The following is an 18,716-nucleotide window of genomic DNA, read 5'->3' on the forward strand; positions in this document are numbered from 1 at the left end:
TCAAATCTCTTTAAAAAGTCACCAAGTCTGAATTTCTTTTGATCGCTTAAAAAAAAATGCATCTTTTATATGGAAGATACGTATTTTCATAGTTAAACTTCAATACTAGTGGCAGATGAAATAATCAGTTAAAAAAAAGCAGCAGCAGACACACTGACAAGGATGCAGTTATTATGCCAGATCACAGGGGGGCGCTGTTGCTTGTTATTGTAATGAAACCACACAGAATTGCGTGCAGAGAACAATACGCTATAAAATTGAACAAAATCGAGAGACGTGGGTATAGACTGATGATGAATCGGATGCTATCAGGGGTGAGTCTCCACTAGAAAGCTACCGATATGGACGACAGAACTACAATACGGACCGCGTGTCAAACCATTACGGGTCCGCCATGTTTTTTTTTACAAGTGGATGAGCAGAAGGAAGGGGAGGGAGGGAGGACAGATGTGCGCAGTAAGAGCGTTCCATAGCCTCCAACAGTCTCTGCAGGAGGGAATAGCAACCGTGAAAGAAACCCAAAAGTGAAGAAAGTTTTGCAGATACACTCGTATTCGTGGCCTGTACCTGTTACTTGTGATACGAATAGAAAGTCTCCTGTCAGTTCTACAGTGTTCTCCCGAGGGGATGCAGTCATGGTCTTCGGTAATCCACTGTAAAGTGCACACACACACAACCAAGAACTTCTTGGTAAGAGCCAACACAGCCCGTACACATCAAACACTACACGTAATGCTACAGATGCAGTTTTCTCTTAACAACGAGGCAGCTGATCAACAAACACTACAGTGGGCTTTTGTGTCTCCAAACACTTATGTCATTCTTCCAAAATTCAGCGAATTTGTGCCCGGATTCTACTTGTAGGACAACTCGTGTTGTAGCAGAAAGATGATCACAGTCCATTTCTTCGGTTCGCATGTACCGCTGACGTAATATATATCAGGACCTTGGTGTTTAGGAGCGACCTTGGTGAAACTTTTCCGCCTCCCAAAGTAAACCATGTTTTAAAAGACAAACATGTCTGCCGAAAAAAAATAAAAGAAGCTGCTTTTACTCTGTTCATCACTCATAGCTGTCATTGAACTAATGTTGTTACTGGGGGTTGCTTAATGATCCCAGATTTTGTCATAGATCTTCTTTTCTTAGTTCCTTTTTTGGTGGCATGTAACATAGTATTTGTACTTATAATTGTACTTATAGCTAATCCTGTCTTATTACTGCTACGTCCCAGTTTGTGATAGTGAGCGCAATGCACTATTTAAAAAAAAAAAAAAAACAGCTACTTTATCTCTGGACTTCTCATAAAGGCTTTTATTTAGAAAAAATATTAGTAATGTATTTGTGTATTTGTTAGTTTCACAAGCCAACGCAAATATTTTGGAAAACAGCTTCCAAGGTGAAGCTTTTTGAAAATGTCCGGACTTCGTCTCCATGGAAACGGTGGAAATTGCACGTTCTCTGAAACGCTATTACTGTGAATGTTTGCCTCCAGAGTGTCATGACTCCCAGTCCAGTGCATCTCGGTGATCTGTCCAAACGAATGCCCCGTGTGCTCCTGTTGTTAATGTTTCCTAGAGTGTTGCTCTCTGCTCGCAGAATTGATCTACCTCTGAAACTCTGGATTTACTCAAATATATTTAAACCGTTTAATAAAACTACAAATTTTAATTATATTATTAGTGATTTATATACAGTCCAGGCAGTTTATTTAAGGTTTTCTGTATTTTCAAATAGGAAAAATGCTTCATTCGGGCCTCAAAGCTATTGTCCTTGAGGTTTGTGATGCACAGATCTTGATAGAAACATTTTTGTTTTGTATTCTGATAAGATGGTTGTTTATTATTCCTTTTTTTACTCCCTTTCTTTTTCCGGGCACATGCCGGAAAAACAAAGTGCGAAACGTCAGGGGCTCTTATCATTTCTCTTTATTTCCCCAGCTTCATCCTTGCATCTCTCTCTCTCTCTCTCTCTCTCACTCTCCCTCTCTCTCTCTCTGATTGGCTGAAAGTGCCGATGACACATCAGAAGCAGAGGAGGCGGCACTATAAAGCCTCTGCTCTCACTCCCTTCAGACACAGACAATCTCGCTCACCCCTCTGAGCTCCACCGAACGGACATTTAATCCACCGCCTCACCGAGACGCCACTCTTTACCCGGCTGCTTCGCCCGCTGCTATGTGCAAAGGACTATCATCTCTGCCGACCTGCTGCTTGGAAAGGTACATGGCGCTTCATGCAAACTATCTGAACCACTGATGTCTGGAGGTCTGGGTTTATGTGATGGGGAAGATGACTGCTACGACAATATGCATGTGCATCCAAGCATTCCAGGGGCTTAGAGGGACTGTGGGTGTTGGGTTGTGGTAAATCGCTGCTCGGCACTCAAAGAGGATTCAGTCTGTGGAAACGAGGAGTCAAGGTCTTTGTGATTAATGAATGTTTTTTATTTTTCTTCTTCTCTCAGGGCCAAGGAGCTAAAAGCAAGACTGGGAAGCATTTTGCTGAAGCCGAACTGGAATCTATCCTGCTGCAAGATAGGGAAAAACAAGTAAGCATCACACAGATTATAAATATCCTCCATTGGTTTGTGATTTGTTTGCAGTCGATATTAAACAAGTGTAAATCTAACTGTTACTTCTATTTCTGTTCGTTTTTTTTTTAGGCCAACTATGGAAGAATGTCTCAGGTGGAAAGAGTCATTTGAAAAACTCCTGTCCAGCAAATGTAAGTATTTTTTTTTTTTTTTACACATGTTGGGATTTCTTCTAACACACCTTAAAGGCACGGGCACAACCTGTGGCAGTGCAGTTTTGTCTCGTAACTAATTAAATCCCCTCCCGTCTTTCCTCAGATGGACTGTGCGCCTTCACATCCTTCCTCGTGTCTGAGTTCAGCGAGGAAAACATCGCGTTCTACTTTGCCTGCGAGGATTACAGAAGCACCAAGTCTCACGACAAACTCTCCGCCAAAGCTCATAAGATCTACGACGAATTCATCGGCAGTGACGCACCCCGGGAGGTGAGCAAGCAACAAATATCTAAAAATGATGTCACGGATCGACTGCACACCTCATGAGTTTTAATAGAAGAATCAAATTCTAATGCGTTTTTCTCCCCTTGATCCTTTTATGTTTTTAGGTTAATATCGATCACGAAACCCGCGACATCACCAAAGCCAACATGCTGACCCCCTCGCCGACTTCTTTCGACCAAGCGCAGCACAAAGTCTACCTGCTGATGGCCAAAGACTGCTACCCACGCTTCCTCCGCTCCCCGAACTACAGGGACCTTCTGTGCCAATCCAAGTCGAGCGCCAAGGCAACCGCCAACCAGCCCCAGCAGGACAAGAAGGCGTGAGGTGTCTGTCTCTCTCTCTCTCTCTCTCTCGCTCGCTCGCTCTCTCGAAGCGTTTGAGGGATGGTTTAGTGTTCGCGCCTTAAAAGTTGAGACGGCGAAAGAGAAGAACGGCGAAAGGCGGCTGCGTCGCGACGCAGACGACAGCACTCGCACAGACGTTTGGAGGTTTGTCCGGAGTGAAGCCACCCGATGGGGGAATGTTCTGTCGACGCCGTCTCCTCCAAGATCGGAGGGAGAAAAAAGGCTTTAGGCGGATGCCTAAAAAGTGAACTGTAGAGAGTTTGGTGTGCCACACACACACACACACAAACACACAGGTGGTGTTTGGACTATAATGTCAAGAGAAGGGAGCTACACCCCCCCCCCCCCCCCCCCCCTCCCAAAAAAATCCAAAAACATTTGACAACTTAAGAGAGGAGAGGAACACGTGGGAGATGCACTTTTCTCATGTCATAGACAAACTTTTGTAGTTGTGATGTGCAATGTTTTTGCCGTTTGTGAAGAATGCTTCATGAATTAGTATTTATTTGTATTTATTTGCCTGAAATGTTGTATATCTGTTTTGTTAGTTTTTTTGCAAAAAGACTGGAAAAAAAGTACAGTTTAATTTATATGATATTTATATCAGATATTGTCTTTTTTTTTTTTACATACCAGAAAAATAAACTAAAACAAAGTGTCAAAAAATACTGAAATGTGTTGTCCTTATTGAAGATGTTCAATCGTGTTTTGTTTGTGTTGTTAAAGATGAGCAGGGGGGGGAAAAAATGAAGTCACTCGGAAGGTTTTTTAACTTTAATATCTTGTTGCTCCTATCAACAGTGGTGGAATAATAACGTTGTCGGTCAGGTGAATCATAGACGTCATTGTTCAAATAGCCCGAGTCGACACGTCCGCTTGTCTGACACAGAAACTACAACGATACATTTACAGTCTATCGCAGGGCGTTTGTGTGGTTGTACGTTGTGTTTTGTCACCGCGGAAACCGGCCCGCTCTCCATGTGTCGTAAAGAACTCAAACGGGAGACGAGACTCTGCCGCCCGGGGGCTTTAGTCCCTTATCGAAAGAACGAGAAGGAGCTTTGAAAGCAAACAGGAAGCGCAGGGGCTGATGTGACAGCCTTAACGTAATAGGGAGAGCTATAAAACTCTGTTATGACCTGGGACTCTTGTTTGCACAAACCATCGACGCTCCGGTGATAAATCATAGAAAACGATCACACGAAAGCTAACCAAACATGAGAAACACACAACATAGTGACGAGACGACTCCAAACCAAAGCGGCAATTGATTATCCGGATGATTCTGGTTATATAATTTCATCCTCATTAAAATGAATATTTGCTGGTTGTGTGTTTGCTTTGGTCCAGCACGTTTTGTCTGCGAGCGAAGGACACAAGGCGGCTGAATGTCGAGTTTGTATATTCAAATGTCATCAGAGCAGAGTGGAGCCAATATTAGCTGGAACGACAGCTGCTGTCCGAGGCTCTTTCAATATGAACGTCTCCCGATGCTGCTCCCTTCACCATAGTGACCCTTTGGCCTCGTGAGCATCGCAATGAGCATCTGTCTCACTGTCTGCTGGGCCAGTGTGCTATAACCCGCTGTGGGAGATAACAAACGTCTATAACAAACGTGTATTCAGCTACAGATGTGGAGAAGGAAAGTTGTGAAATTTTTTTGGGATGTTTAGCGACTGAGTGACTGATGAAGAACTGCATTGCAGCGGCGTCAAACTCATTTCAGTTCAGCGGCCACATACTGTACATCCAATTTTTATCTTGTGTTGGCAGGACAGGTGATATCTTTATTGTGGTACAGAGTATACGTGATGAATATTTCTATAGTCCCAGAAAAAAAATAACAGAATTGCTCCCGAAAATTAATACAATCTCAACTTAAAGCCAAAGTAAAATACGGTAAAATGTCCAAATGGAGGTTTCTTTGTCATTTTATTGTCACATTATTATTTACATGAAAAGTGCAGAAGCGCTGAAAATATTATATATTGACTGAGACCCTTTTAGTATCAGAACAGTTTTTGCTCTCGCACCAGGAAGAGATGACGACACGATACAAACATTAACACAGACATTCCAGTGGACAGATGAGCAAGTTTGATTGTTGTTACGGTGACTGTCAAAATAAAACTCCCAAGTCGCAGGAGAATATGGACTGAGAGTCATGACACAATGAAACCAATCAACTTGGTTGTGTGCTACACAAACGATTTACCTTAGCGTGTATGTGCAATAGCAGCATTTTCAAAAAGTTGCACCCCCCGTTTTCATGGTCGGAGAGTTTTTAAAAAGTGACTACCAAAACATAGCGAACGTTTTCAGTTTCCAATTGTAATGTTTTGTGCAATAGAAGTAGGAGCCTTCAAAATAAAAGCAATGGAGCAGGTTTTAAGTTTTCAAATTCTGCTATGGAGTTTAAAAATCTTTCGCATACAATTTGACAACTTTATAGCAGGAAGAATAATTGGACCAGAATCTCTTTTGTCTTGATAAGAAGGCCCATCGAAATTACTCTACATCTACTCTTCCAGGCATTTTTGTCATCTGCACCAGTTATTCATGATAACAATGAAAACTACAAAGATTCAAACAAATTTTTTTCAAATTTCTCAGTCACATCTTGACAATATATTTAAAATGACTTGCCCTGTATTTAGAGCCACTAAATAGATTTAACTAATATTGTAGTTTTGTCCAAAGTGTCGATCGAAATACGGCTCCAATCTCACTTTAATCAACAATGGTCCTTTTTAATGAAAACGATGTTTTAGAGGCAAACAGGCTGAGGAAAGGAGTGTCCCAGTCACTTTTAAAAGCCGGCGAACCACACTGACCTCTTCTCTGAGATGTAAAGCAATGCCAGAAGTGACTTACTCCACTTACACTCCCACTCCACTGGGCTGCAGGAGTGGTTCTCCTGGTTAAACAAAGGCTAAATAAAAACAGGTCACCCGTTCAGGGAAGTCATGCGGACGGTTCAGACGTGTTGCTCTTCCTGCCACAATAGTTTTTGGTTTTTTTTTTTCTTCTGATGAATCCTTCCTTTATTTTCTGAGGTTTTGGAGATTTTTTTTACTTCTGCATATTTGGCACCACCTCAGTTCCAAAGAAGTGAATGAATCGTCACTTGTGTCGGGACGGTCGTTTACAGGAAAGTTCGTTTATAAGGAAGCACACATCCCGAAGCAGCCGCAAACCTCACAGCAAGCGACTTTCTTTGAATTTTGCTCATGATGTCTCAGTGGGGGGGGGGGGGGGGTTCAACCAATCTGATTAACACAGCATCTCTAATTCATTGTGCCTGAGTGGTAAGAAAAACATACATTTTATTTATGCATAACTAACAACTGAAAAGAAAAGAAACTAGATGTTATGGTGACTATAAATCTACAAACTTATTTGCTATATTGCTACAAATAAATATCTTGATTGAGATGTCTGTAAACAAGCAAGTAAAAAAAAGTTTAAAAAATCAAGTTCCAGATATGTGGGAATATTTTGATACTATAGTGACATCTGGTGGTAGAAGGTGTTATTCCAACATTTACACACACACACACACACACACACACACACACACACACACACACACACACACACACACACACACACACACTTTCAACAATTTGCGCAGGAAAGATTAGAAACATTCTTTTACACAGAATACAGTATAAATAGATAAATTCATATTTGTATAAATAGATCTTTGCATTTTGCATGTATCTCTTTTTTGTGTGTGTCTTTATGTGTATGGAGCAAATATATGATCATTTAAAAAGAAGAAAAGCCGAGTTCATTGACTTCAACACCTCTGATTTCTATAAAGTGGAGTAGAAGATGGATTTAATTTAGGTTTCAGGTTATTAAAGTCCTGACTTTAATAATAGCAGGTTAAGTTCACAACACCAGAGGGCAGTAGAAAGCTACGAATGAACCAGTGTCAATCTATTTGTTTATCCATAAAGGACATTATGAATTACGACATGAAGTGGACAAATTAACAGGTGTTTGAGGAAATATGTATAGCTTATCTACAGAATACAATGATTGTAAAAAAAAAGATGTAGGCATGGAAAGCACAGACATTTTCATTCCTTTTAAAAGTACTTAAGATAACATTGTTGCACGTTGTAAGATCATCATATCAGCATCCAGGATTGCGCAAGGCTGTAGGCTTCTGCGCCCTTTGACCTTTGACCTTGAGATTAAAATAGGTGGTGCTGCACACACACAGTGTCCTGCATGGACGAGTATGGACGCACTCGGACCCCCTCAGTGGTCGTTAAGATGGAGAAGATGACCCAGTGTGTACATTCCTCGGTTCCTCCCTCAGGATTGGACATGTGCTTTGTAGACGTACCTCAGTGAGGCCTGTAGACGTCCACAGGGCATTCTTTTATTTCTTTTTCCTCCCATGTCAAACCCTTGAAAGCACATCAAAACTCAAAATAAAATAAAAAATGTTCACCTCATTCATAAATTATGTGTTAAGAGCTATTTTGTATTTTAATATGTCAAAAATGAATCACATGAATGACATTAAGAGGATTTTCTATTAATCCATCCATTCATGTATTGATGTATTTATAAGCAAATATGTGAAAAGTCCAATAAAACTGTTGCATGATGCATGTTTTCACAAACTCACCCTGAGAGCGTGACTTTGAGGCCAATGCTAATTTGTTAGCTTTCATAGCGGCATCACTGATTTCTTAGATGGGTCAGTGTTTCGTTCTGTCTCCTATAGACCATGACGCCTGATTTATAATCAAAATTCGCCATGTTCAGGATGGTGAAATTCGGAAATAATTGGAAACTGGTAAATGTGGAGCACTTTTTACACATTAAATACCAAAAATTACCGAAACATTACAAAAAGTTTTATATTTAATTAAAAATGTATTATTATTATTATTATTATTAGAAATAGAGTTCAAAACAAATCAAATAAAAGCATCACAGTTACCTACAAGACTGATGTAAAACTACAAGAAAACAGTTCAGTAGAATGGCCGTCCAAATTAAACAAATTTATGCTGCTTATAAAATAAGATTTGACATAAAAATATAAAACACTTGTCATTCTTTGTTTCATCACCGGATTTGCCACCATGGCTAAAGTGTTGCAAACCACTGCATCAATCTATAGTCCCAGTTTGTCCACGTTCTTCATTTGCAGTCATTTTAAAAGAAGTGACATTTGTGACGTTGTGGAAAAGCTTGTTTTTGAGCAGATTCTCAGAGGAGGTGTAATACATGACAGAACCAATAGGACCAGGAGAAGACGAGTGAGGAAATGCAACAAAAACAACACATAATGCTCCAAGCGTGGGAAATCTCCTGGTGTGGGTCCCTGGTGAAAAGGGCTGACTGTGGTCTTTACATCCTCTGTGGATCACGCTCAGGCCTGAGTTCAAGAAAAAAAAAAAACTTCTTCACATGTTTACTGGCAACTTTATCTTTTATTTCTCCGTGAATCGAAGCTGTACACGGTATGAAATTAACGTGGAGCGGGCGGGCGGTCGATATCAGAAAGGGTTTTTGGTGACAGGTTATTTTTCCTCACTTTAAAAACAGATGTGAATCCCAGTTTTTGGTTTTCCAACTCCCTCAGCCTCGAGCCTTTAACATGACTGCTGACCTGCAGCGGTGATGGTCAGTCTCAAGCCTGCCGCCCACAGCCGGCCTCTGGAGGAGCTTTGACTGGACGTGACGGTCAGTCAGTTCAAAAATGAAGCCAGCTGAGGTTAATTTACAAAATGTTCATGAAGAGCTCAATATCCCGTTTTTCAATTGGGTTTAGAATAATTGAAACTTGCACAGATTACACATTTCAGTTGAAAGGTTATTTAAGTAGTGTAATTCAAACATTTTGGAAGGCAGTATGCCATAGTATCAGTGTAATTATCTGTAAATTCTTTGTTATGTCTCCTTGGAAATGTTCCTAACTTGTTTGATTAATTTATTAGATACACAAGTGCTGAACTTTTACGAGTTATAGGCTACTTATGTATTGCAGAATTAGATATAAAATAGCTATAGAGATCAGGTTCTTTTCTTGAAGTTGGTTTCCCAATGGGACGAACGTGACCAGGTGATCTACTTTATGACTGACTGTGAAGCAGACGTCAACAAAACACTAAAACTCAGGTTATGTTGTGGAAACTGATGTGTTTTGTGATTTTTACTCTTCAAATAGTCACATCAACATGATGGACTGTAAATGCAGAATAATAAATGGGTTTTCTTTTTGTGTATATCTGCATTTTTTTTATCTTTATGTTGACATGTCTCAAACGAATAAACAATTTATTAGAAAAATTTTTTTTTTATTGACAGATATTTCCATCAGCAGGGCCCAAGTTTGAACATTATGTTGGTTCATCAGATCAAATATATATTATGTGGCTGCAAAAACTGCTTCAAAACATTCACCTTGACGATAAATGTATATTAATATTACATCGCCGTTATGCTTCCGCATCTGGTTTTTATGGTCAACATTTTGACCTCACAAGAAAACTTGAATGCCACATCTAATCCAACGCAAAGTCAATGTTGACATATTTCTAGGCTCTTTGGTAATTGAGACCAGATGTTTGTTCAATATTAAAGTTCATTCACTCATACTGAGCCAAGACCACTTTGGTATAAATCCACAACTCTGAGCCAGTTTTGTTTTTCTTCCCTGTTTGGATCAGAAGTCATTAATTCTAATTACAATTAGGGAACAGGTCAGTCATCGATCTCTAATGGAGGATTAGAGAGCGTTTATCTCGGCAGGGTTCAAAGAGGGTCTTTGATTGTGATGAATTATCTGGGTTTTTTTTTTATTTTGTGCACAAAAATGTCAAGTTACATAATGTGTCCAGAGGTCAGCGGTCTGGAAAATTATGACAGCGTGACGAGAATAATCTGCTCTAGCAAAGGAGAACAGAGGCGAAGCTCTCTGACAAATACATATAAATAGACCTGCTTCATATGCAAGCAAATCTACACACTTCTGTTTGGTTTTGTTTGTTGAACGACTTTCATGTATTTATTTGTGCATTTATGTACATCTCAGTGGAATCTTTGTGCGATTGTTTTTTTTTTTGTACTGAGACAACCAACGGCGCCGACTAATAGCCCATCATGCTCACGACCTCGTTTTCAGTGTTTCTGCAGTTTCTGTGTAAACGCACATCATTTTCAAAAAATATTGTCAAACTTTTCTCAAAAAAAAATGTGAAAACAAATCTTTTCACCTGAAACTTTGTCGCACAAATGGGGCCAGAGTCTGCAAATGAAAGTTTTGATATTTACATCGGACATGTGAGAAATGAACAAAACAAAGAGAAAATATTAAAAAACTAAAAATATTTAGATAAGATATATAAAAATTGTGGCAAGCCAGCTGAGGAAATGTCTCTAACTACAATTAAAGCAACATTTCCGCTGAAGGCTGAGTTTGTGTGTCTTTTTCATAACAGACACAATAATAAACAACACAACGACATTCAGAGGTACAAACATCTAATGAATCAAGTTGTCATTAGCATGAACTCTCAGTATTATCATGCAGACACCTCCCCCCCCCCCATGTATTCCTCGTGTTTTGAACTGTTTTGTACTATCGGGTTGTACATTCTGGCCCTTTTTATTTTCAGTCAGGACAGTCTAAACCACCATCTCCTAGGTATTATAAGGCATATTTGAAATTCCCACGCTTCTAAATCAAGATTAGAATAAAACCTCTAAAACCTAGTTTCACTTGGCTCATACTCTCACTTGAATATTGTTAGTAGGTTTTTTTTTCAGTGTACAGTTTGTTTGGTTTTAGTTTGTCATGCACAGAGTTACAAATTGTATTGTTTCTATTGTCTTTAGTATGGGTTCAGAGCTATTTTGTATTTTAATATGTCAAAAATGAATCACATGAATGACATTAAAAGGATTTTCTATTAATCCCATCCATTAATGTATTGATGTATTTATAAGCAAATATGTGAAAAGTCCAATAAAACTGCTGCATGATGCATGTTTTCACAAACTCACCCTGAGAGCGTGACTTCGAGGCTAATGCTAATTTGTTAGCTTTCATAGCAGCATCACTGATTTCTTAGGTGGGTCAGTGTTTCGTTCGGTCTTCTATAGACCATGACGCCTTGCAGTTACAAGAACATCCAAATATCCCGAAGCAAAACAAAGCGAAGCATATTGATGGCTACAAATTCCGGTTTGTTTGTCAATATATTAACTTTGGTGTGATCGATTTGATCAACTGTGGGTTGCAAATGAGTGGAAATGAGTTGTAATGGTCTTGTTTTCATGTCTTGGTTTGTGCATTAGTGATACCTTTCATTGGAAGTATATTTTGAAGATTTTTTGCTTTTGGTAGAGTAATAGACCTCTAAACATGCAGGTTTTGCAGTGTGTTCCCGGTCTGGGTCGATTGATGCATGGCCCTCAAAGTCTGATCCAACAGAAAAAGATGGACTGACACAATACAGTATTAGGCAGATAGACAGTCGGTAACATTTCTACATCACCCCTGTGCATACAGCCAGGAAGAAACAAGTTGGCTGTCCTCGTCTAACACAAACAGTACCCACGGGATAAACTCCTCCAGTGGATGTAAACTCCAAACCAAAGTCTATTTAAAAAAAGAAAAAAAAAGTTTAAATCATGTGGAGGTGGACAGCAGGGGTTGTTATAGCAGCATATTTATCAAGTCAAGTCACCCCATTTATAAAGAACATTTTGAAAGCACTTTCGGGCCAAAGTACTTTACACAATGAAAAATAGATCCTATAAATATCTTTGTTTTGGAAATCAACATGGTGAGCAATCACACTGCAGTGAGAAGCTCTTTACTCACCAGGGGTGTGATAAGAGACGAGGGTGCAAAACATGAAACACTGGCCTTCAAATCGTTTGGAGCAAAGCTATTTTCTTTTTTTTAACGACAAATGTTAAATGACTTTTAATCGTGTCACGCTCATTTCTCGAAAATGAAAAATAAAAAAAAACATTGATTCTACGTCATTCTGAAATGACAAGTGTGTCCGCCTCCTCTTTTTTGACTTACAAAAGTGGAGGCAACGTCTCTTTTGTGAGGAAAGTGGAGCTCTTAGTGTCACAGAGTCACAAAAACAGTACATATTTAGCAATAATCTGGTATTTTTATGACGTGACTATTTATTTTGGCAAAAGGTAACACACTACACTGCCATAGGTTGACCGATGTATCCCACGTAGTTGCACTCCATTTCTCACTCGAGAAGTTAATCTCATTCTAAAAACATTGTGGTTTTTCACCGAATGATATTTGGCTTCTGTGTGGAAAAAAATTATATCAACTTGAGAATACAAGAATATGGAAGGGGCGGAGCTTCTGTCGAGATATGGACTCAGATTGGTCACACCAGCCCTGCTGTCATTGGTTTCAGGGGACGTCAAGCACTGAGGAACTTTACAATTCGAAGTGTACCTGGATTTAATTCAAGCAGGATATGTAAAACTCAGAAAGTTCATTCAGACATAAGAAAACAATCCATCCATGGAAATGAAGCGAGTGCCAGACCATCCGAATGTGAAAGGCCCCTTGAGTCAGTGTCTGAGGTCCCATCCTGGAGTTCATTACAGCACGATGCAATAACATACGCAGCACATGTACCGTGGAAACTGCGGGAACCGAGAACCTCGGGCTTCCTCCCCAAGTGCTCCGCAGTGCATTAACCTCCAAACAATGTGAGCAAGGCAAACATGATGTACGTGAGCTCCATAGGCAACCGGCTTTTCCCACCACGCCGCCAAACCCGGCTCAAGCTGCTGCAATTTTTCCATACGTTCCTCCAACTGCCGTGTTTGGTTTGGATTCTTGTTGACGTATCGCTAATTCCCGGGGTCATTTGGTTTGTTTTTAAGGTTTGATCAGATTTTGAGAACCGCACTCCGTAATGAAAGCCGTTATAATGACTGCTGTTTCTTTGAGTTGTGTTTTCATGCTGATTTGCAACGCTACTTGAAACAGTTTTTATTTTGATCTCATGCAATTTCATGTGTTTTATGTGGATGTTCTTAATGGAAGTTTGACCAAACAAAACAGTTGGGACAATGATTTTTTTTTTTTTTAAAGTGCGACTGCTGATGGAGCGCTAGGTTTACTTGTCGCCGTGGATCACTTGTTCATTTGGCTTAGCTCATGTGTTTAGATTTGTTACATAAAGTGCAGCACAGGAATGGATTCATTGCTTGCATTTAGCGACAACCCCCCCCAATGGAAAATCCATTTTCTCCATAAACGAAAAAAAATGAAATTTATTTCTCTAAGGCTGGAATGCTAACGAATGCATCAGTATTTATCCTCAGGTTTTTTTTGTTTTTTTCCCTCCACCCTCGGAGTTCAGGCCACAATTCTACAACAATCCGCAGTAATTCAAGAGAAAACAGGCTTTGTAGCCACTCTCTGGCCGTCTGTCTGCACCAGGTTCACCGGAAAAGGCTCTGGCAAATAAACAACTTAACGAAAACAATTAATGGTGCTGTGGGAAAAGCAATTTAATTTCCTCTCGACTCGCCGGCGGACTGATCGCTGAGAAACTGGACACCTCCTATTTTGGACAGTTTCATCCCCGAGGTTCAGCACGGCCAGCTTCGCGAGACAGAACGAACAAACCGGGCAAGTTTCTGTCAGTCTAGGTTCAATGTGCTTTCAGGAAGAGAGGACTAAACATCATGGAAAAATTTGCATTACTAATGCATGGAGTAAAAATGGATGTTGGCTCAGTAGAGGGAAGAGTCAAGATGCCTTATAACTCTAATATAGTCAAAGTATGCTTCCCTTGCATGGGAAAGAAATTCTACTATTAAAACAAAATAATATATTCCTAATTCATACAGACTTCTGAGAGATGACTCACACCTCTTTATATTCCTAAAATAATCCCTCTCGACAGTCAAAAATCTCTGGAATAGACATGAAGAATTGTTCTAAATTGCTCTTTTCTTTCAGAATATCCAACATTGACAAAACGTCTAGTATAAATGATGAAACGGCAGTCCCACAAGTATTTTTTGTTGCGGTCCGACATCTGCCTTCTCTCTTTGTTTACCCCACATAGCAGCTACTTCGGGATTGTACAAGAAAGTAGTTAGTATTCTGCGCGAACCAACTCTTCATGCTATATACTAAATAAATACATATATTTGTAAAGGAATGTCATTTTTTTTTACTAATTACCCACATGGAAAGAACCTATATAAACATATATGTTTTAATATAGATTTTGATGTAGGTTTTGACTATATGTGATATATATAAAATTGGCCATTTTCCTGTATTTTATGCACATATATGTACATATATATACCTATATGCACATATGTACATGTATGTGCATACAATATAGGACATATATTTGCACCGTGCATATATGTACATATATGTGCATATATGTACATATAGGGACATGCATGTTTTGACATGCAGCATTTATGTGCATATATGCAGCATATATGTGCATATATGAAGCATTTATGTGCATATGTGCAGCATATATGTGCATATATGAAGCATTTATGTGCATATGTGCAGCATATACCGGTATATTGTCATATATGTGCATATATGCAGCATATAGGTTTCATATATGTGCATATATCCTCATATAGGTTCTTTCCATGTGGGTACCTGCAACCAACCCACCACATTCATGATATCAATTTACTTTTCATCCTCCTGTATTCTTATTTTAATATGGTCATGCTTTAGTTTTTATTTTTTTCCTTTCTAAAATGGCAAGTTTTACTAACTTCAAATAACAATGGTGGGCGATTGACTTTTTTTTTTTTTTTATGTTTCTGTTCTTATCACTTCCATTATATCTGATGGGTTGGAATTATAGCTCTCTTTTTCATGGGGGGAGGTCTTTCTCTAAGTGAAGGATAATTACGTTGACTCACAGGAAGTTCACAGCTTTTTCACTTTGCAATAAGTCGCTCCAATAACTTTCTGACCTTGAAGTGCTTTTCAGACAGTTCTCAAAAGTCACTTACCTGAAAAAAGCTTTCACTCTGTTTTGCCCTGTCCCTATATATCTCCCTATATATGTATTTTTTGTTTTTGTTTTTAGCCTCACCTATCTCAGGACAATCTTTACTCAGTAGAGGAAGCCGTGACAATAAAGCCTTATTTTCTTTGTGTCTTACTCACTGACATCACTCGCACATGTGCACGCTCTCCTGCAGCACACCCTTGTTTTTGTCGTGTTTATCTCAGCGACCTCCATTGTTGGCCTTTTTGACCAGCGGGGGAAGTGAGTGAAATGTCAGGACAACTGTCTGCAGTCTGTACAATCTGAGCAAAGCAGCCGCAACAGAGAGATTGGCGAAATGACGGCGACTGGCTGGGGTTTCTTCAATAATGTCAAAACTACTCTCTCCATCCTGTTGCTTTGCTATGAGACTACAAATGCGTCTGTTATATTGCTAATAATAACTTTTCGTATCAAAACTTCCAGTTCACATTTTGGATGAAAAGGAGCAGAAAGGAAGATTTACTCTCGTGTCTGCCCCTGAGTTGCCTCTCAATACCTTCACAATGTTCAACATTCTAAATATATACATATATACCGATATTTTTTAAGCACTCCATGTTACAGTATTTACAGTATACACAAAAAAGAAAGATAACCACCATTTTCATGTTTGCTCAAATCAGATATCTCATATTTCATATTATCTCATATTATATATATATATATATAATTATTATTTCTTGTATTTAGATCAATTTTTTTATGTTTTTTTTTTAACATTGCTGATTTTATGTTTCTTGAATGCCAGAAGAGTTTCTGACTCTTTTACTTCTTTCTGAGGTGTGTTCCATAAACTGATTCCCATCACTGTGACAGTTCGTTCCATTATTTTGGAGTTAAAGCAGTTTTGTTTTTTTAAAGATGTCTGTTCCTTTCAAATAATAATGCCTCACTTTTCTCAAACGTTTCTTGGATGTTCATTGGCAACGTTCTTTTATCGGCATTATACATAACCTGAAGAATCTTATAATCAACTATATCATTCAATTTTAGTGACTTACATTTGGTAAATAGTGGGTTTTAATGGATTCTAAAACTGTTTTGTCAAGCTCTGACGCAGATTTGCAATTTCATCAAGCCTCTAAAATGAAAAATTTAGCTCGAGTAGCCGTCAAGCCGAATTCTGTGCAAAAACAACCACTCACACTTTCAGAAAAAAAGATTATAATGGCGCTACAAAAGCATAAATGATGCATACAGTATACAAATTTTTCAGACCGCTGATCGCAATCGCTTCCTTTCCTGTGCCACGTATGTCTTTATTGTGCCATTTGGCTTCCATTACTCTAGAAAAGCTGTGTTTTATTGTGCCGGGCGACGGCTTTTCTCTATCAAGCGAGCGCAGAGGTAAACAGAGCAAACAAGGCGGTAAACAGAGCACCTGGATGCCAACTGCTGTCTGTTTATTTGAACGGCAGCCGATCTGTTGGCCGTTGGCCTGAGTACACATCCAGTGAAAAGGGACGGTCCCTTCCTGAACTTTGGCTTCCAGGAAACTCGACAATGAAGCTCCGGTGGAGCTCCGTGTGCTTGTCTTGTGTGTGCAGGCTACGCCGAAGCTGGGCCTCATTGTTTTAAAAAGCCCCCACGGCGATGTCCCCCTCGCCGCCACTCACACAGGTTTTTGACGTGCAAAAAAAGCTGCAAACACTCCTGAATATTTGTGCGGTTTAAAGTGAACCGAATTCCAAGTAAAAGTTTGTCCTCGGAACAAAATACTCTTCCCACATGGAAAGAACCTATATGAGGATATATGCACATATTTGACAATATATATGACAATATATGCACATGAATGCTGCATATATGCACATATATGCTGCATATATACACATATATGACAATATGTATGCTGCATGTATGACAATATATATGCTGCAGCTATGCATATATGTGCCACATACCCACATGGAAAGAACCTATATAATGCATATATGTATATATGCATATATGTACATATACGTACATATATATGCACATATATGTGCATATATATGTGCCCATATATGTGCATATATGTACATATATGTACATAAAATATAGGAAAACTGCCAATTGTATATATGTCACATATATTCAAAACCTATATCAAAACCTATATTAAAACATATATGTTTATATAGGTTCTTTCCATGTGGGTTGTATAATAGCAATAAACCTTTGTGTTCATTAACCAGACAGACATAAAGTATATTCAAAAATACATTTGGAAAAAAAAAAAAGTTTTAAGAACTGTTCACGAAATTTTTCAAGTGAAAATGGAAAAAACTTTTGCAGAGGTTTTGGGGGTCCATTTACACGACAACAGTGCGTGGATGCGCTGAAAAGGCAACTCCATCCATCATCGAATAGTTTAGTTCTGCTTTTCGAAAGAAAGGAAGCAATCAAAGGTGTTTTTGCTGCTTGCATTAAAGCTCACACACCGACACACCCTGATATTTCAGTCAAGTCTACTAAGTGCTGACGTTACATAAGACAGTGTTGTTTGGCTGCAGCCCAGGCGGATCTGAAACCGGAGCTCTGAGATTCCAACGTTGTGTTTCCCCACAATCTGATCTCTTTTAATAGCTGAATGCTGCACATCAGAGCGAGGACCATGTTCACTGGGCAGCCTTTAATCTACCTTTTCTGCCTTTCCAGTGGCCCCAATGTTGTCCGGGCTCAAGACTGTGTATTTATTTGTTATTGGCTTTAAAACTGTGTGAAATGAGAACATTTTCCAAGGCTGTTCTGGCTCATGTATTTTGATTTTCATCTCAAGGGGTTCATCACCAAAGCAGATTTTTGAGGACTGTTTACTTTGAATGTTCTGTCCTAAATATATGTAAACTAGCAGAGAAAAAGATAAAAAGAGGAAACAATAAAGCAATCTTTTGCTAATTTATACAGAAAAAGAATGTTAGACATTGGGGGTTTTTCTCCACAATATTTTTTTTAGTTTTTTGAAAAATTGTCTTAGATAGCGAGCACAAATAATCCAACTAAATTATATATTTTTTATATATATATATATATATATATATATATATATATATATATATATATATATATATATATATACACACACACACACACAAAAGTCTTATCTTTAAGAGTAATTTAAAATGGGATTTCTGTAAGCAGTGTCTCACAGTGCAGAAATTGTGAACCTGCAGTTTAATATCCTGCCTGTTATCTTAGTGAACTGAGGCATGAGTGACTTGACTCTCCAAAAAAAAAAGTAAAAAAAACTGTATTAAATGCCACTTTAAAGTTGGCCA

The 18,716-nt window shown here is 38.9% G+C and overlaps 1 protein-coding gene across 1 annotated transcript; it reads left to right on the plus strand.

The window, feature by feature from the left end:
* The first annotated feature begins 2,113 nt into the window (after nucleotides 1-2,113).
* Nucleotides 2,114-3,641, plus strand: rgs16 (regulator of G protein signaling 16). The gene is made up of 5 exons (XM_080506835.1): nucleotides 2,114-2,218; nucleotides 2,464-2,547; nucleotides 2,662-2,723; nucleotides 2,851-3,017; nucleotides 3,137-3,641. Exons 1-5 carry the CDS (start codon nucleotides 2,175-2,177, stop codon nucleotides 3,353-3,355), a joined length of 576 nt encoding a protein of 191 aa, XP_080362961.1. The 5' UTR covers nucleotides 2,114-2,174; the 3' UTR covers nucleotides 3,356-3,641.
* Nucleotides 3,642-18,716: the final 15,075 nt, after the last annotated feature.

The sequence above is a fragment of the Blennius ocellaris genome (genome assembly GCF_963422515.1).
Source record: "Blennius ocellaris genome assembly, chromosome: 12".
Classification (NCBI taxonomy): Eukaryota; Metazoa; Chordata; class Actinopteri; order Blenniiformes; family Blenniidae; genus Blennius; species Blennius ocellaris.

What these genes read in the sequence shown, in the direction of transcription:
- rgs16 (XM_080506835.1), top strand. Translation starts at nt 2,175, where the DNA reads ATGTGCAAAGGACTATCATCTCTGCCGACCTGCTGCTTGGAAAG. An exon ending in CCGACCTGCTGCTTGGAAAG is followed by an intron (nt 2,219 to 2,463) that starts GTACATGGCGCT and finishes TTCTTCTCTCAG; the next exon opens with GGCCAAGGAGCTAAAAGCAA. An exon ending in AAAACTCCTGTCCAGCAAAT is followed by an intron (nt 2,724 to 2,850) that starts GTAAGTATTTTT and finishes GTCTTTCCTCAG; the next exon opens with ATGGACTGTGCGCCTTCACA.